We start from the raw sequence: 18,816 nt of genomic DNA, 5'->3' as shown, positions 1-18,816 counted from the left end.
GTTACAATGCGTGTGATAAAATTTTATATCGCATGCGATTACCATATAACTAGTATATCTCATGCGAATGGCATTCATTTACTTTCATCATTTGGTTTGAAATTGAATTTATTATCGAGTCGCTAGTGATATTTACAATAAAAATCATTACAAAAGTATAGTATAGTATTCCTACGGTATACTATAAGGCACTATATCCAGAATAAATCGGAAATATATACGAGTATTAGAACACACTTTAAAATAAAGTTTAAATAAGTAACAGTCATTCGGTTTTACAGCACACTTAAACCCAGAAAATCGCCACTACTTGAAATTCATATTCATTGAAATGTTTTATATGTAAACTAACACATACTAGCCCTACAAGAAAGAAGTGAACGATCGTAGGTACAAAAGAGTTTCCGGTAGGTTGTAGAATACGGTCTTAAGAAACTCTTTGAATTTCTAATATAAATCTCTCCGGTAATTAACCGATAGATAACATTCATAGAAATAATACAGACATTTTATTAAGCTAAAATCTCATATACGAGTACAATACATATTTTTCAAAAATATCAGATGGTTGGCTTGATAAATCTGGATAAGATCCAAACACTATCATTAAATAAAAATAAATATCACCCTGTTTCTCGTTGACAATCATTTCAATATGCGTTGCCACAATTCAATTTCTTCCTATCAGGTTCGATATATATAATATTACTAACAATTAAAAAATAGAATCTCATGAAAACAATTACATGTTAAAATTTATACAAATTAGTTATGCAAAATAGCATATATGATTACATTAAAACAACCATTTATTAATTAAGTGTAATATTTATTTCAAAGATATAAGTGGCAGCCTTAATTGCATTATTTGGTATTCCCAGTTTCTGTCTTTTTATATGCTTTTAACGAAAGTGTTGAATTTAACGAATCGTGTTGAGGTTCGCTTTTTCAACGAAGAAAAAGAAGAAAACAAATTAAGAATTGAATGGCGTTACTGAAAGTGGAAGCAATAGCAATAATCCATTGTCAAAAATATAACCAATTTAACAAAGTTTACATAAATTTGCGTAAAAAGTGACGTAAAAACGCGGTACTGAATCGCGTTATTAGCCAAAGCGGCTAATGTAGAGAAACGCGAAACAATTTAGAAGTGCCAGCTAAATAGCGGCGATTTTATAAGTGTGCCTACGTATGTGTACTTTTTTATTTGGGAAAGCGAGGATTTTTGGTCGTCGACGACAACGGCCATCACATTAAACGGGAATAACTGAAACAATTAATCTGAACCCTCCGGATTGAGCCTGCTTGTGTCTTAATAAAAGTAATACTGAAAGTACTCTTGTAATTTTGGCGCAAGATTTTAAAGTTTTCACCTTGATGTGAACTGTTATATTCTCCTGGCCACCATACAAGCTATCAATATATTTAAAATATGTGATTTTGAATACTCCGTATAAAGTGAGCTATTTGTGTTTAAAGAAAGTGCATTTTATGAACGTGTGCATTGTAGATTTTGCAGAACGCTTGTGAAAAAAGTCGTGAAGAGTGAAAATATAGTCGCGGTAGCCGCTATGGCCACAGCAGCATGCAAGCAGGCAGGCAGAAAAATGTGAGCCATGCAAAGAGGCTGCGTTGTGAAAGAAAAGAAACGAAGCAGTGACAAGAAGCAACATTTAGCAGTTGAAGAAAAAACGACAGAGAACCAAAGGTAGAAGGCGTACAAGAGAAAAAGGTTAAAGAAGAGTGGAAGGAAGATAGGCGAAGAAGAAAAAGAAGAAGACTTTAGAAGGAGAAGTAGCCATAGCAGTTGCAGCATAGTAATTATTGTTTTGAGACATTGCGAGTGATATTTTGGTATAGCATTTAATTACATGTAGTTTTAATAATTTATTGTGTGTGAATCTGTGCAAGTGTAAATAAAAACCAACAGATTTGTGGTTGAACTAAAGGCAGCCCTTGGCTGCAGGCTGCCCGACAAGACACCAGCCGTGTCGCAGCGGACGTACCTAAAAGTGGATCAACTACTATTGAAATCTTAATTTGATTACTATGTCGCCATATATTAAGAAATGATAACAACAGTAAGAAAAATGCACAGGTGATTACTAAGACACTATTTGTTTATATACAAGATTTGAGAATATATTTATACATTTTTTATTGAACTGTGCTGTAATCCAGTAAAGAAATGTATCAGTTCAAACTATCGCCTTAACACAAATATTTGCATTAGTAAACTGTATGCAATTTACCAATAAAGCAATTCATTACTCCATCATTTCTTACATATTAAATACTGTCTCTAATTGAAAATTATAATTACCTTACAGATTTGGTATTCCGGAGTGTTTGTCCAATTCCCTCATATAAACCGCATTGAATCACAGACATCGTAAAAATTCAAAGAACTGCACTTAAATTGATATGTTCTTTTTAGCAAAGTGCATTTATAAGGAACACAAAATCTGCAGATGATTGTACATCCAAATGTGCCATTGGAATTAATAATTAAAATTATAATTGAAAAAGAAACCGGCTTCAACAAGAGAAGATAGTGAATTAATATTTAAAGGATATCTCCTTTATTTAACCGCACATACTTTTATAACGAAGAAAGCCGCGGAATCTTTATTTTTTTATTGCCGAGGTGAGTCAAAAAGCCGTCAACATTAGGAAGAAAAATACTACGAATATGACCCATCATCTCGGTATGGCTCCATATCGTTTGACGGGTCCAGCAGGTGGGCTATGCCCTCCTGATTTTAAGCCGCCACCTCCAACGGATATAATTTCGGCACCGAGTAATCCAAAAAAGCGACGGAAAACATCCAATGCGAATTCTGTAGCGGCAGCAGCTGCAGCGGCGGCAGCGGCGTCAGCAGCTGCTAATTCTATGCAATCACAAGCTCCTCCCACTCCTGCAGATTTGTTACCGCCTCCTCCAATGGGAGGTTTCGGGGATACCATCGTCGCTTCTAACCCATTTGACGACACACCTCCCAGTATGTCAAGTAGCAGTATGTCTAGCATGAACCATATGGTAGGCCCGGGTCATTTTGGCGGTAGTATGGGTGGTCCACATATGGGAATGGGAGGTCCTCATGGTCCACCACCGCACATGCATCCACATATGCATCCTCATCATCCCGGTGGGCCACCGCATCCACATCATATGGGTGGTCCACCTATGCGAGGAATGAGTCCAATGGGAATGGGTAGCCCTATGGGCGGACCAGGTCATCCAATGGGACCTGGAGTTGGACTACCGCCGCATATGAATCATGGACGAGCAGGTGGGCCAATGGGTAGTCCTATGGGAGCAATGTCAGCAATGGGCGGAATGAGTCCAATGGGAGGTATGGGAGGACCCAGCATATCTCCACATCACATGGGAATGGGAGGATTGTCTCCTATGGGTGGACCAGGACCAGGGCCGGGACCTGGGCCTAACGGACCACGTGCAATGGGATCACCAATGGGAAATCCGCCTGTAGGTACCGGAGGAGGACCACCTGGCATGTCTCATGGGCCTGGACAAGGATCGCCAATGAACTCGTTGCCAATGGGATCACCTATGAGTAGCGCGATAGGTAGCCCGCTTGGTCCACATCCACCTCATCATCAACAACAGTCTCAGTCTCAACCTCCGCCGCATATGAACAATGGTCAGATGGGTCCACCAACAATGCATAGTCCGCTAGGGAATGGTCCAGCGAATCTTAGCCATTTAGCAGGGGGACCAGGACCTGGACCTGGTGGTCCTTTGTCGTCTCAACAGTTAGGAACAAATATGATGGGCAACATGAGTGGACAATGTAGTAATATTGGTCCAGGAGGAAATTCCCCTGCTGGTACAGGACCTGCAAATAATCAGAATAATAGCAATAACAGCAACAACAACAACTCAAGTAATAGCAACAACAATCAGAATCATCATCTCTCACCTGCGGGGCGTATGGGAGGTGCGACGTCTCTCAGCAACGGACCTATGCCACCGTCATCATCGTCGGCAACGACGGCAACATCATCAGGATCGTCCATTTCTGTACCATCATCTTCGCCTGCGCCAGGAGGTGTGAATCCTGGAATGTCTCCGCTTCATTCATTAAGTGGGAACATCAGTGGAGGCCCCGGGCGGAGCCCTAGTATGATAAATAACGCCGGTTCAGGATCTGGTCCTGGACCAAGCCCTTTACAATCACCTTCGTTGGGTAGTGGTGGCAGTGGAAATATCGGTGCTAGTCCAATGGGATGTGGTGTAGGCGGCAACACAACTGGTCTGAACATAGGTCCTGGTAGTGGTAATAGTAGCAATAACAACAGCAACAACGCAAACAATGGACCTATGAACGCGAATAGTAGTGGTCAGATGAGCGGTCAAATGCAGCAACAGTTGAACGCAAATGTTCCTATGCAGCAGCAACAACAACAGCAGTCTATGACGCATGGTGGTAATGCGGGTGTTGGACCTGCTGGACAAATGCAAATGAACAATAGCGGTGGTCCAGGAAGTATGGGTTTAATGGTAGGCCAAGGACCTGGTAGTCAAGGGAGTGCCTCTGGTCAAGGGCCATCCGGAATGTGCGGCGGCGGACCCAATCAAATGCTTCCACCTCAACAACCACATATGGGACCAACGCAACAACAATTAATGAATCATCCACATCACCATCCAGGTGGACCAATGCCACCTCACATGATGAACGCAGGACCCAACTCGCATATGCACGGACCTGGAGGTATGATGCCTCCACACATGGGGGGTCCCGTAGGCCCTAATCATCCACATCCACCGCATCATATGATGGGTACTCATGGCGGCGGTTCGCACATAGGTCATATGGGCGGTGTACCTGGACCAGGCGGCAATGGGCCTGGTGGCGGCCCTGGTGGTATGAACGGACCCCCACACCCACACGGTCATCATCCGCATGCACATCCTCATGGACCGCCGCACACGATGGGCGGACCCAATCCAAATATGTTCGGTCCTGGTGGCCCGATGGGTCCAGGCGGCCCAATGAGCGGCCCAGGTGGTCCGATGGGACCTGGTGGTCCAATGGGTGGCCCCATGGGGGGTCCTATGGGCCCAATGGGTGGTCCAGGTGGACCAATGGGTAACCTTGGCAGCGGAATGGGCGGCCCAAAACCTATGCCAATGGGCACAGGTAAAATGTATCCACCCGGCCAACCGATGGTCTTCAATCCACAAAATCCCAATGCGCCACCGATATACCCATGCGGCATGTGCCACAAAGAAGTCAACGACAACGATGAGGCAGTATTTTGTGAATCTGGATGTAATTTCTTCTTTCATAGGTGAGTAACTTGACAAATTATTGCTTTTAAACATGACGAGATGAAGAATAATATTTAATAATATGACTAATATTTATTGGCAGGACGTGTGTGGGTCTGACGGAGGCGGCATTTCAAATGCTGAAAGATGAGGTGTACGCGGAATGGTGCTGTGACAAGTGTCTGTCTTCCAAGCCAATACCTATGGTAAAATTTAAATGTTGAAACAACACTTGGACAGCGCATTAGCGCTTTGGCTTAGAACTTAATTAACAGGCAGAAATAGTGGGTATATCGAGCTGGCGTAGTGACAACACATACATCTTTACTATGGCCGCCAGCTATGAAAAAAGGTTGTTATTGGTGCCGAGTAACATTGAAATGAAAGCAGGAGCAACAACGACACAAGACACAAAACACCAATGTAGTATAATAGTAAAAATAATTTCGGGAAATGACGGCGAATATGAAAACTGTTGGCAGCACCTGACGCACAATGGACGGCCCAATCATACAAACAAACACACATATTCACGCTCACCTACAATCACATATAAACTTACTACTTTGTATAAATTAAATTGAAATGCAAACAACTAAATAGAATTAAGATAACACCATTAAATAATATAGGAAGTATAACATACAGAAAAATGAAGTCGTGAAATAGAATTTTTGAATGAGTGGATCAAATAGGCATATGCAGTATGCAGTTAATGAAAGTAACACACGTGCAAACACGCAGTAAAGTCGATCGAACCAAACGTAATTTAAAGGGAATAAAGTGCAAAACGGTGCAAACTAAGTTTAAGCTGAAAATATGCGCTAATATTCCAAAAATAAATCCCATCCCCAACCGTTTACACCATCGGACGTTAATTTAAATTTGGCGAACACAAACTGCTTTATTATTTGCACGGGCAGCGCGTAATACACAAATAAATTCAATACAACGAGTCGGTCCAACTAAATACTACAATTATCAATCAAATTCAAATTGTTAACCATTTATGGCTTTTAATGGAAATAAATTTCCACACCAATTCTTATTAATATTTGTATTTTTTAAATTTAATATGAAAGAATGGCCTGGAATTTTTGAAAACGTTGAACATTTTTCATTTCAACTCGTCTGTTTATATCTAAATTTAACGGCATTTTTGTGTATCGGAAATTTGTTACTCAGTAAGCCATTTATTCTTTCAAATTCTTGTGTAGAAAACCTTGTAATACACGATACAGTTTAGGTGAAGTTGCTCAACTAGAAATTAAATAAAGTTTCTCACTCAAATGGTATTTATTAAATTAGCTTATGTGAATTTAAACTTTTATGGGTTTATGAAACTTGTACATGAAAAAATCTCAGTAAATCGCAGCATTAAAAAGAACCGAAGTGTACTTTGTTTGGATATATTATGGCCAAACCTAAAACCTTTAAGAAACTGTTTTCTACTTATTGCTGTATTGCTGTGTGTTGCGACGTATATTTATATAATTTAATGTTAGTGTTATTCCCTGCGCCATCTGTTTGATTTTTACAATTTTTCATTATTATTTTTTTACCTTCGTTCACTTTAGTTTTATGTTTGTGTGTAAGTGCTCCGTTTTCTAACAAAACAATTTTATTATGAAAGATAATTCTGCATGTGTAAATCAAAGATAACAATAAAAGAACAAACAAGTAATGTTGAAAATGAAAATTATGACAAAAAACATACGAAAGCTGTAATTGCCGAAATGTAAAATTTACTAACTAACAAAAATTAACATAGTTATAAGTTATACTTATATAAGTAATTGATCATTGATTGATTATAAGACGAATTAATTATGCAATGAACAATTATACGAAAATTAAAAATAAAATAAACGAAAGCAAAAATAGGTAAACTAACAATAAAATACGCAAACAATGAATAATAATAAAATAAGTACTAAAATATATTAACTGGGAAAGCCAATAATAATGTGTAATAAGCAGTTGTAGCAAATAAAAATTAAAAGCAAAACAACAATTAAATGAACATCTTTTTAAATGTTATCGCAAATAATGAAAATATTTCAAATACAAAACAAAAAAAGCAAGAAAATAATGAATATTACAGAAAAATCTTAATATAGAAGTATTAAACTATAAGTTATTTATAATTAAATTAAATTAAAAAAAAAATCAAATTCAATAAAAATACAAAAAATATTATAAAAGCTTTCAGTATTTTTATTTAATTAAATATTGCTTTACTTAATCTACTAAATAGCTAAGAAGACAGTCTGGTCGCCGATAAACTATATCTGTTTTATTTAACAGAAGAATGTTTTTTGAATAACATTTACATATAAGGCATTTGTTGTAACACACTCCAACAACTTGGTATCAATCCATATTGACCACATTTAATTAAATTTAACACATTTTGAGAAGAGGAGGGAGGAGGTGTTGGTGTTATGGTCTAGTTCTTTGCGCAATGACTTTATTTCTTCGTCGTCGTTTCGCTAAATGAATGACGATTTTTTTAAATATGGCGCTCGCCGCAGAAAGCCTTTTCATTTGGAAAAATTTTTAAATGATATGATCAACTTGATGACTTGAACGATTGGATGAAATGTTATGAAACTTTTGGATTTTTAAACTGTTAGCATAACTTATTTATTTCCCTTTTTCATGGTAAGTTATTTAGAAAAATTTAAATAACCTAACTTTTATATCCTAGTAATATATTAAGACGTAATAATGTTCTTTTTCAGTCTCGCAAACCGAAGTGATAATACAGTAGAATCCCGATTATCCGAAAATCTGATCGGATTATCCGAACACATTCGTCTCGGCTCTATTTGCGAATTTAAAAATATTTAAAAAATGACAAGTTTATTCTGATGAAGAAATCACTGAGGATTTGAACAGTAAGGAGAGAGAAGATTATGAAGAGACTCAAGAGAAGAGGTTTATGTATTTTTCCACATTTCAAATATTTATTTCTTGGTTAATTTCTTGTTCCTTTCCAAACGACTTTGTCCAATATCCGCTTATGTAAGATAAAAGTGTGCCAACTTTTTAGATGTATGATGAGTAATTTAGAGGTGTTTTTACATTTAATTGGTTTTATTATTTTATGAACTGAAATTGCTATATTTATGTACATAAATTTCTATTGGAAACAAAATGTCTTTTAAAATCTAGTTGGGTATGTTTGTAGGCGATGTGGTTCTGGGTGTTAAATGTGGCCACAATACATTATATAATCAAACGTCATGAATAAAATACAAAAACAAGTAAAAGTAAACAATATACTATGGACTAACAAAATACATATCAGTACATTTACATAGATATCACATATGTATGTATATAAACAGATTAGACAAATATATATCGTCTATATATATATCGATGAAACACCAGCAATATTATTATACTAAAGCGAGATGGGCAAGGATAACTTTTGTCATTCAATCAGTTACAATTTTCCTTTAACGATTGACCAAAAAAATTAGTCGCTCATAATATCCGCGCCACGCTCCAAACAGCGATACAATTCTGGATAAGTTATGATATCAGCATTGGTTAGATTGCCGCCATTGTAGAAGTCCTTGTAGATCTGTAAAGTAAAAGAACATTGTTTTATGAGCGACAAGACAACTTCAATCACTTTTAGAGAACGATTCCTCCAACTACCATTTGCACGATTTTGTTATTGCGTAGCATTTCACTTCGCATCTGCATCCAAGTGCGTCGTAAGCGTTCTTCCGCTTCTGATATAAAACCGGGTGTCCAATGCTCTTGTGCACGAAATCGTGATAGCCGATGACGCTCGACGATTGCACGCGGCATAGCGGCACGTTTACGACGACGCTCTTCTAGCTTCATACGTCGCTTTTGGCCGGAGAGCACCTCCAATTGACGTTGTCGCTTTTCTTCGATTTCAAGACGCATTTTCTTCGCAACTTCCTCCCTCTTCTTGCTTGCCGCTGTCTCACTATAAATGGAGGCCTGATTCTGCAAAGCAAAGAACTGACAATAATAATTTAGGCGATCAGGATCATGCGGTGGCATAACACGACGAAAGTCTCCCAAATGACTCTCCTCCCAAGCAATCTGTTGTGAGAGAGCGCTAAGTCCAGCATCCTGCGTTCCTTCTTCCAATAGAGGCGGCTCATCGCTAGCTCTGGCTGTGCTATTGATATCAGCATTCGGTACAAAATTATTCGTTGCTGGGGGCTGCCGCTGTGAGTTCAGAGGTCTGATAGAAGAAATATGTAATAATCAACGGTTATGTTGTTGAACTAGAACTGTATGAGACTTACGCCTCGGCTTTGTTCAACTTTAACAAACGTTGTTTTATCCGTTTTCGATCCTCACGTAATATCTGTTTTTTGTCGGCTAAAGGTGTGCTTACCATTAACAGTGTGTCTCTTATTAGTGCTTTTTTCACTTGACGATCCACTAACTCGTGCGTGTGATAGCTAGGCGAGTGATTTACTTCAAGAACATAGGGTTTCATCTTCGAATCGACCAATATGTCGAAGCCGAGTATCTCGAAGCACGCTTGTATCTTATCGTGTGCTGGGAAACAGGCGTGATAGTTGTGCTTCAACATTGGCCAAGCACTCAACACTGTCTTGATGATAATATCGTCTATCTTTCCCCAAAATTCGTCGACTTCGTAGTTACGACGTCGCAACCAATTGTTGATGGCACAAAATTTTCGTTTGCTACCGCAGTCATCATTGTCGCACAAGTCATATTGAGAGCTGCGCTTATTGACTGAATAGTTGGTCAGATGCATGAACAGGTCGCAACTGTTCTCAGTCGTTGGCTCCACGTATTTGCTAGTGGCGAAGCGTGCTAAGCCTTCGTTATAAACAAAGATCCTCAATGGATCCACAGAGGTTATTAGCGTATAGACGCGCAAATCGAATTTGTAGCCATCAATCAATAGGGGCTGTGCAAGCAGAAACAATAAATTCAGGAAAATATCAGGATTTATATGTTATAAAATATACCTTATTGATATATGTCTGACAAATCATGCGCTCCGAGGGATTTATGGATTTCAAATCGTTTGTCAACCAAATACCTCTACCCATAGCACCCGAATCCGGTTTAATAATAAATGTACGTGCCTTGTTCTTGTAATTGTTATTAGCATAGTTTAATGCGTCACCATAACTGTAATGGAAAAACCGTTGTCAGAATCTTTATATATATGGTACGTACTACGTACGAATATACATATCTACTCACTCTGCTGGGAAAATCCATGTTTTCGGAAATATTTTGTAATCGCGTGGAAACAGTTTCAGCATGCGATTCAAATTGCGCGAGAGCAAGTCTTTGCGACAGATCTCCATCATACCGGGATAGTGGTTGATCTGTTGAAAACGCTTCATACTCTTGTACAATTCTACTCCTGGCAAAGTGTCGGTCCACAAGATATTCCAAAGCTTGGCTTCTTTGACGACTTTGAACCCCAATGTCTTTGATACCCGACCAATCATGCTGTAACGCGAATTTGATACACATATGCTACCTTTTATGCTGGTGAAACGAAAGGTGGATAGTAAAGAATGATAGACAGATTATTATTAATTTCATCGTTATTGGACATTTTATTTGGAGGATTTTACTTTCCATAAATAATATACATGTGTACATATGTATGTATAAATTCTAGCGGAACGTGTTTTATACTCCGTTTAGAGATTAATCCCTTCAAGGTACTCGTATGATTCGAGTACTAGACGAAAGATTGCGATACTAACTAAATAATAGCACACAAATATTGCCATCATTTATGATGATTCGTACATTTAGAACGAGCAGAGCAGTTAGGCTCGTAATTTTAAATCAAAATAAATATGTACGATTATATAAAACCGGTAAAAAATTTACTAGCTATAGAAAAATATAAAACTATTGGTATAAATCATGAATTCATGGTTTATCGAATACCAAATATAAGTAGTAGTTCAACTGAAACAATAAAGTTCAATTCATTATCTGAAAACGTTTGCGATCTCATTAAAATTCGGTAAGAATTTTTCGCTGTGGTACCAACAAAATTAAATCGATCTATACTATCGCACAACTCCTTAATTATTGCGAATTGTAATAATAGAAGAATCAATAAAAAACCCTTAAATAATAAAATTTAACGAGTCATATTAGAGATTAAAAAAGAAATGATTCGCTAACATTATTTCATATGAAGAACATCTTATGTATGTACATATAAGAAATTTAAGTCAATCTAAATATGGCACCAAATAAAAGAAATCTGATATTTGCTTGACTTACGATATATTTGGCTGTTCATCCCTTAACAATTGAGATTTCGGTAGACTGGCGCATTTTAAACGGAAGCAGACATTATTCAACTGAATTAGACCATCGGAAACGTCTTGGTTTTTTTGGTTTTTCTCAGAATATTCGCTCTGATCATATTTCTCACCTTTCAGAGTTTCGTTGCCGGTACAGCCCTTACGCTGTATGGAGCTTACACAGTCGCCATTTCGCTCCTTCAATGCACTCTCCAACTCAAAATCTATACGCACACCACGATTTTTTTCTTTCCGTATTTTATCTTTGGACAGGCGGCGCAACTCTTGAATTCGCTTAAAGAATTTGGAATTTTTCAAATTCATTTTTTCCGGCTCTTTATCTCAATATGATTTTATAGATGTAGTAAACGAATGTATCGCAATTGCACCACTATGAATAGTATGGATTGAGGGCTGCAGGCAGCAGAGTTGGCTACGTCCGTTATTGATTATATAGACTCTTCCGATATATTTTTAGTTTTTTTCTTTTAATTTTGACTACTCAGCGAGTCAAAAACTTTGCTGTTCGAATTTGTATTAAAAATATTGTTTAAAAATGGTACAAATAAAGATTTCCGGCAAATATTAAAGCATTTCTTGGTTACAAATTTTAAATTTGTTTTTTTGTCGAAAATTTTGACGAACAAAAGAAAATCTTTTTGCGCTCTGCTTTTGTATTGAAACAAACTGAATCAATTTATGTATCTTTTGATTGAATATATTCGATAAAATCTCAACGATATTTATACAGTGCATGGAAAAATATTAAAATCAATTTGCGCTATAGTCTCAAGTGAAAGTAAACGACCACCTGTCCGATGTTGTTGTATCAGTATAAATTATTCCACAAATAATTTAGGATAATGGTGACAAGTTGACAGTGCGGGGCCCGATAAACATGCGCACATGTTATGGTTGCGTGAATTCGTGTATTTTACTCATCTCAAATTCTAGTTTGAGATCCTCATTAATCCTATGATACCTAAAGCATTATTTAATCAATTTGATTGAAAAATTAAATAATTCCGCCCAAAAATTTCCTCCGGCATAATTCAAAAGAATAATTATAGTTCAAGCTTTTTTTTTATTTATTTTTATTAAAAATAAATATACGTAATCAAAAAATTGTAAACTTATATAAATCATTTGTGAAGCAATTGGATTGTTTACATATGGCGAATCCATTTAAAGGCGAGAAACTCCATAGGTATATCTCTTTTTATGCATATAACTATGTAGGCCTTATGTCTAACAAAGTAATATTTTAATATTAAAAATTATGTTTAATCAATTAAGGCACCAGAGATATGTATATTTCTTCTAGTGTTTTTCGTCTGCTCGGTTAATTTCATTCCATTTCAATCTGGATATATCTTACAGAAATTTATGGTGTCGTAAACGTATTTCATCTCGGGACGATCGTCTGCTTCAAAGGCCACACAATGGGTGCCTAACAATATCAAATTTTTACACATATCACGTTCACCATTTTGTATTGGTTGACGTGCATCGATGAGATCGCCAAACTCATCTTTACGTATACACTTTATATATTCTGGCAATAAAAGTGGTCTACGATTTTGATCTACCGCTCGCAGACCTGTGAATGTCTCCAGTAACATAACACCATAACTGTATGTATCAACTTTTGTGCTAAGCCTTTTGCCGCGTAAAAACTCTTGTGGTAAATATGGTTTTGTGCCATAAATTTGCGATACCGTAACTGAGCGGCTCACCGAAGCGGGCCCTTCACGGGCCAAACCGAAATCACCTATACGAGGCGTTAAACAAACATCAAGCAACACATTCGCGGGCTTGATGTCACCATGTATAAGAGGTTTAACATCACAAACATGCAGAAAATTGATGCCACTGCAAATAAGTTAAAATATTGAAATCAGTTTTATAAATATTATTCATGTTGGCATACCGCGCTGCACCGAGACAAATTTCGACACGTTCCTTCCAAGTCAATGGTTTTTCTTTTTTCGAGTATAAACGCTGCTCCAAAGTGCCACCTTTCATTAGTTGATAGACCAAACAAGGTTTTTCTCCATTTAACGAGTAGCCAAATAGTGGTAAAACATTATCGTGACGATAACGACTCAAATGCTTTAGCTCGTTCAGACTCTGCTGTAGTTGTACTTTGCTGCTGTCCCGTCCATTTACCGCATTATACTGCAACTGTTTGACAGCGACTTCGGTACACTTCCATGTGCCTTTATAAACAGTACCAAAACCACCTTTGCCAAGCTTTAAATGCTCACTCCAATTTTCAGTGGCTTCTGTCAACTCGTCGTAGCTGATTTCGATCATATAGCGGGCGAATTCACGTACATCTTGTTCAATGCGTTGCGTAGATGTGGGTGCAGTTTGTTCATAAGAGGATATAGAAGAGTTATTATTCGAGTTGCTTACACCGGACGAAGAAGAATTTATCGGACCATTCAGCTGTTTAATATCCGAATTCGCCATAAGCATAGTTAAGCGTGGTTGGCTCCGTGGTATAAGGAGCTGATATTTTCGCTCCACAAAGTCTTTCAGCATACGCATTGCGTGATGTTGTTCATTTCTGTAAAAAAACTTGCATATATTAGTAAATATAAACGATAAATTAATTGATGGTTACAATACATAAACAGGTTCCACAATTGTTAGTTGTTTACTTACTTCCACAATAGCATAAAAAGTTCAGTGACTGTATGCTTGCATTCAATACCCCACTTTCGTATCAACTGCCAAGATGGTGATTTACCTAACTCTTGTTGTTGGTTTATAAACTGAAATCACCAAAATAAATGAAAAGGCTTAAAATGAGACTTAAAACGAACGTAAACTGCCTTTGAGCGGCACACGCCGGAGCGTTAACCACAAAGTAAACGTCGGCGTCAGTGAATGGAGTTGCCGCCAGTCTAACTTGCTCACCTTCACATCGGCTGGTCTTAATTGCATGACTTCGGCCAATTGCATCCAAACTTGCATTTCATCCAAATGTTCACATAGCAAACGCAATTGCTGTGATGGCAGCTCTTCAATGTACCGGTCTTTTACATAGCCACTGCTCCTGCTGCTACCGCCTGCACCAGCGCCAACGCCGCTGCTAGCGCTATTTCCATTTGCTATACCATTACTACCTTCGAAATTACCACTATTGTTGGGTGATAATATGCTACGAGATCGTGATACAGACATCGCTGCTGTGATCTAATGCAATCTTTTTTAATTTTATGGCTTTCTGTTTGACGAAGAATTTGGTTGACTCACCCAGCGTAAATGGGCAGATGCGTATCTCTAAATTAATTACAACGCATTCACTTTAATCACAGCTTGGAAATGACAACTTGACAATAATTTTCACATTTAATTATTTTCACCATATGTTAAAACAGCTTTAATTTGAATTTATCGACAAATTCGTTTTTATTAACATCAGTGCACATGCGTACTTTACCCAATAATTGTTCAATTAGAATGTAATTCTGCTCTGATTGCGCCTCTTCTGGGAAAACTCAGCTACAAAAAATGGAATAATAAATAAAACCCAAAACGAGCGCAACCAGTACACGACGATGAATGGCAGAAACAAAACAAATAATATGAAATTTCGGAAAGCTTTTAATACCAATTGGAAACCATGCTTATAAATCAGTTATAGAGTTGCCAGAATCAGTTCATAAAATAATATAATCTAATAACAATTTAGAAATCCCTCTAAAATGAGACCGAGTATTATATACCTTATAGTATTAACTTGATTAGAGATACCAAATGTAAATAACGAATAACACATGAACTGTTTTTGGTAGTCGTATGTAGCTACTATAGGTTTTATGTTTGTATGTATGTATGTGTCATAAATATGTATCTCCACAATTATAAAAACGAAAAACAGATAATTATTCCGTGAAAGGATAATATGATACCTTCAAGCGTAGTAATCATTTTAATTTATTTAAATTAGTAAGTAGTTCTTTCAAGAAAACTAAATAATTTTAAACGAAGTTCTAATATACAGAAGTTCACTGTGAGTTTCGTTTAAATAAAAAACAATTAAAAACATACAATATCGGCATACAAGGTCGTTCTTATTGGAAAATACTTGATACTGACTCTTACCCAACTCACACACCATTGATAAGTTTTTGCTTAAAAGCTCGAAATCATATGTTTTTGACATCTATGAATGAATGTATAAAACATACGAAATTCAGAAGAAAACTTAATTAAATAAAAATTGGAATAAACTCACAACAGTCATGTCTCGTGTTTGCCAATAATAGCTTTGTATATTTTCCACGAATTTTTCATATAACTATGAACTGTATTGTTTACATATGTGCTCAGTCAAGAGTGCTCTAATCACGACGATAAGTTTAACATACATACATATAAGCATGCATGTAATCTATCAGATATAAAAAGCATTCCAAAGTGTATGAAACCATTTAAAAGTAAAGTACTGATGCGACTACACAACTTGACGGCGTGTCCTACACGATTATTATTTGAGATTTGTACACCCGATAGAGATTTATTTTCGGTTTCGCGAAAATTCCGCACCCTTAAAAGTCGAAGTGCCTTCACCTCTAATATTCGTAATTGCAGCAAGAAAAGTGACTTAATCCATCATAAAATTTTAGGACGCAACAGTAGCAACCAGAAGCGCATCATTCATAAAATGCTTAACCACCTGCCCTTTTTTACCAGCGGAGAAATCGTGCATGGCTTTGGACGCGGTTCTAAAGAACTTGGTATACCAACAGGTACATATACATCCAAATCTAAATTTTTAGCTGATTTGAAGCCTCTTTTCTTCTCAGCTTTAAACGTGGCATTGTCATCTATCTTTAATTACTTTAAAACTCAATGTCATTGAATTCTTCTTCATTGCTTTAATCATTTTTTATATAACACATTCAGCAAATTTCCCCTTGGAAGTGGTGAAAGCGCTACCGGCCGAAATAACTTTGGGTATTTATTACGGTTGGGCGAATGTGGACAATGGAGATGTGCATAAAATGGTTATGAGTATAGGAACGAATCCCTACTATGACAATCAAGAGAAGAGTATGGTGAGTTATAAAGTCAATTAAATGAATACTTGAATTTATTTTCATGAGTTGTGTTACATCGAAGTATTATAAGTTCAACCATATGGATGTTGTACATATGCATGTTTGTATGCAACTACGTGCCTTTGCTGATATTTTTTCTCCAATTCTATACAATACATTTATTATTAGATATTGATTTCGTAATATCAACTGTTAGTTTAGTAATTTATATGTGAAGCGCAAAACGAAACCATCGCAACCACCACTCACAATAAATTCGATCAAATTCCATCAAATAAAAGCTATTCTTCATCATATCATATAACTTTTCCTTGCAAAAATTTTATACATAAACATATGTATTTTTATGTACATATGTATGAATGTATATGTACTATATTCTGCGGTTAGTTTATAATGAACCCTTTTCAAGAATGTTGACAACATATGATCTAACATGTTATTAAACGTTAAACACAAAGAGCTTTTCTATAACGAAAATATGCTTGAAAACAAAAAGTGTTATTTTAGGGAATTATTAATAATGTTATATGTAATGACCGGGGGAAATACAACCGATATATTTTTTACTGTAAATTTAAATACAATAATTCTTGTTCATAAATAACGTTGTGAGAAACGTATTATTTTTTAGGCGAACCCACGTTCATATCTACATATATAGATGTACGTATGCATTTAAATCATTGCATACATATGCATGTACATATATGTACATAAAGTACAGAGCTTATAGCCCCTATTAATTTTTGTGCATGCCGTCACTTTGAACAATAATTATTCAATTATTTGTGTTTTTAACCACCCAAACATTATTACAAAATCTTAAAAAAAAATAATAAAAAGTTCACATTTATAGATGCACGAGGTGATATATGAGTATACATACATATGTGCAATAGAAAGTCACTCGTTACGTTTTCTTCCTAGTTCCTTATCAATGAGCGTTAATTTTGCTGATATCATGCCAAATTGTTATAAGTTATCTCTCATACTATAAATTAACCCATGTACTTTGCCTGTACACTGTGTTAGAAGAAATGTACATGTCGTCATATGTTTGTATGTCTTCACTCATATGATGATGTGCAAAATAATACGTTCTATTGCTATAGGAAATCCAGAAGATAGTAGTTATTGTGTTCAAGTATAGCAAATTATTACTAATATATATGTATATTTTTAGAAGCATAATATAATTGTTTTCCATTCCACTTTCTAGGAAACACACATTCTCCATAAATTCGATGGCGATCTGTATGGACACTTACTTAAAGTTTGTATCGTTGGCTACCTACGTCCCGAACGTAATTTTAATTCACTCGAAGAACTAATTAGTGCAATTCAAACGGATATCGAAGACGCCAAAAAATTGTTGGAAAACGTTGAGAATAATCGCCAATTACAATATTCGAAATTTTTCAAAACTAACAGTAACGAAAATGGTAAATCTACTCCAATGAATTTGAATGGTGATAATATAAAAAATGGCTCATAAAATATATTGCTACCGCTGTCAGAAATTAGCCAAATACAAATACGGGTATATTTCGGTCGCTTGGTATCGACTGTTATAGAAGGGTATAAAATGAGTTACTTAACTTGTGTAATATATGTATGTATGTACAGGCGATCAACGATCGAACTGCTGGTTGCTACCATTATTTATAAACTAAATATTGTGCTGTAATATCAAGATCAACCAATATTTGAAACGTAATATTTTAATCCATGTTTTGGCTATACAAATGTAGATTTTAAACTTTTTTTCGGTAGCATTTTTCTAGAACAAGTGTGTGTAAATACATATGTATACTTTTATTGATTATGGTTATTTAAAAACAGAAAAATGTATCGAATATAAAATTTATAATACATCGATTTTACTTAAATCGCCTAAGAAATATGTAATTTAAGTTGTAGTGCAATTCTGTTACATAATTTCATTAGTTTATTGTTTGCTTTACTTAAATCCTAAATAAGATGTTACTTAATTAAATGTACTTTCTAAACGAATAAAAAATGATACTTAATTTCTTCATATGCAATGTGAAATATGTTTATATGTACAAATTGTTAGGTATATTTAAAATCAATAGTTCTTTACTTTAGATCATTAGAAGTG

At 36.1% G+C, this 18,816-nt stretch overlaps 4 protein-coding genes across 7 annotated transcripts; 2 read left to right on the top strand and 2 right to left on the bottom strand.

Annotated features, from left to right (window-relative positions):
- Positions 1-913: 913 nt before the first annotated feature.
- On the top strand, positions 914-7,318 carry LOC105213618 (protein pygopus). 2 transcript variants are annotated; one of them, XM_011186569.3, is made up of 3 exons: positions 914-2,081; positions 2,331-5,319; positions 5,403-7,318. In XM_011186569.3, the coding sequence occupies exons 2-3, from the start codon at positions 2,693-2,695 to the stop codon at positions 5,521-5,523; spliced, it is 2,748 nt and encodes a 915-aa protein (XP_011184871.2). In that variant the 5' UTR covers positions 914-2,081; positions 2,331-2,692; the 3' UTR covers positions 5,524-7,318. The 2 variants fall into 2 exon arrangements, with proteins under 2 accessions (XP_011184871.2, XP_011184869.2); XM_011186567.3 differs by having other exon boundaries at positions 914-2,098.
- A 1,251-nt stretch (positions 7,319-8,569) lies between these two features.
- On the bottom strand, positions 8,570-12,277 carry Ttll6_0 (tubulin polyglutamylase TTLL13). The gene is made up of 6 exons (XM_011186559.3): positions 11,594-12,277; positions 10,541-10,834; positions 10,300-10,465; positions 9,601-10,238; positions 8,972-9,536; positions 8,570-8,894 (listed from the first exon to the last, which is right to left on the bottom strand). The coding sequence occupies exons 1-6, from the start codon at positions 11,938-11,940 to the stop codon at positions 8,787-8,789; spliced, it is 2,118 nt and encodes a 705-aa protein (XP_011184861.2). The 5' UTR covers positions 11,941-12,277; the 3' UTR covers positions 8,570-8,786.
- A 403-nt stretch (positions 12,278-12,680) lies between these two features.
- LOC105213609 (serine/threonine-protein kinase pelle) lies at positions 12,681-15,205 on the bottom strand. Of its 3 annotated transcripts, none has more exons than XM_011186556.3 (5): positions 14,881-15,205; positions 14,542-14,830; positions 14,287-14,396; positions 13,547-14,188; positions 12,681-13,488 (listed from the first exon to the last, which is right to left on the bottom strand). In XM_011186556.3, the coding sequence occupies exons 2-5, from the start codon at positions 14,806-14,808 to the stop codon at positions 12,975-12,977; spliced, it is 1,533 nt and encodes a 510-aa protein (XP_011184858.1). In that variant the 5' UTR covers positions 14,809-14,830; positions 14,881-15,205; the 3' UTR covers positions 12,681-12,974. The 3 variants fall into 3 exon arrangements, with proteins under 3 accessions (XP_011184858.1, XP_011184859.1, XP_054088896.1); XM_011186557.3 differs by having other exon boundaries at positions 14,542-14,820; XM_054232921.1 differs by having other exon boundaries at positions 14,542-14,907; positions 15,068-15,201.
- A 621-nt stretch (positions 15,206-15,826) lies between these two features.
- LOC105213610 (putative riboflavin kinase) lies at positions 15,827-18,374 on the top strand. The gene is made up of 3 exons (XM_011186558.3): positions 15,827-16,379; positions 16,537-16,688; positions 17,914-18,374. The coding sequence occupies exons 1-3, from the start codon at positions 16,052-16,054 to the stop codon at positions 18,187-18,189; spliced, it is 756 nt and encodes a 251-aa protein (XP_011184860.1). The 5' UTR covers positions 15,827-16,051; the 3' UTR covers positions 18,190-18,374.
- The last annotated feature ends 442 nt before the right edge of the window (positions 18,375-18,816 follow it).

The sequence above is a fragment of the Zeugodacus cucurbitae genome, chromosome 2, assembly GCF_028554725.1.
Source record: "Zeugodacus cucurbitae isolate PBARC_wt_2022May chromosome 2, idZeuCucr1.2, whole genome shotgun sequence".
NCBI classification, from domain to species: Eukaryota; Metazoa; Arthropoda; class Insecta; order Diptera; family Tephritidae; genus Zeugodacus; species Zeugodacus cucurbitae.
This window is presented reverse-complemented; position numbering and strand designations above follow the sequence as displayed.

Excerpts from the sequence above, each read along its gene's own strand:
- LOC105213609 (XM_011186556.3), bottom strand. The coding sequence starts at position 14,808 with ATGTCTGTATCACGATCTCGTAGCATATTATCACCCAACAATAGTGGT. Across the intron at positions 14,397-14,541 it reads TAAGACCAGCCGATGTGAAG|TTTATAAACCAACAACAAGA; the intron begins GTGAGCAAGTTA and ends TGGTGATTTCAG. Across the intron at positions 13,489-13,546 it reads ATTTGTCTCGGTGCAGCGCG|TGGCATCAATTTTCTGCATG; the intron begins GTATGCCAACAT and ends ACTTATTTGCAG.
- LOC105213610 (XM_011186558.3), top strand. The coding sequence starts at position 16,052 with ATGAAACCATTTAAAAGTAAAGTACTGATGCGACTACACAACTTGACG. Across the intron at positions 16,380-16,536 it reads AGAACTTGGTATACCAACAG|CAAATTTCCCCTTGGAAGTG; the intron begins GTACATATACAT and ends TAACACATTCAG. Across the intron at positions 16,689-17,913 it reads ACAATCAAGAGAAGAGTATG|GAAACACACATTCTCCATAA; the intron begins GTGAGTTATAAA and ends TCCACTTTCTAG.
- Ttll6_0 (XM_011186559.3), bottom strand. The coding sequence starts at position 11,940 with ATGAATTTGAAAAATTCCAAATTCTTTAAGCGAATTCAAGAGTTGCGC. Across the intron at positions 10,239-10,299 it reads GTCAGACATATATCAATAAG|CCCCTATTGATTGATGGCTA; the intron begins GTATATTTTATA and ends CTGCTTGCACAG. Across the intron at positions 9,537-9,600 it reads AAGTTGAACAAAGCCGAGGC|ACCTCTGAACTCACAGCGGC; the intron begins GTAAGTCTCATA and ends TTCTTCTATCAG.
- LOC105213618 (XM_011186569.3), top strand. The coding sequence starts at position 2,693 with ATGACCCATCATCTCGGTATGGCTCCATATCGTTTGACGGGTCCAGCA. Across the intron at positions 5,320-5,402 it reads TGTAATTTCTTCTTTCATAG|GACGTGTGTGGGTCTGACGG; the intron begins GTGAGTAACTTG and ends ATTTATTGGCAG.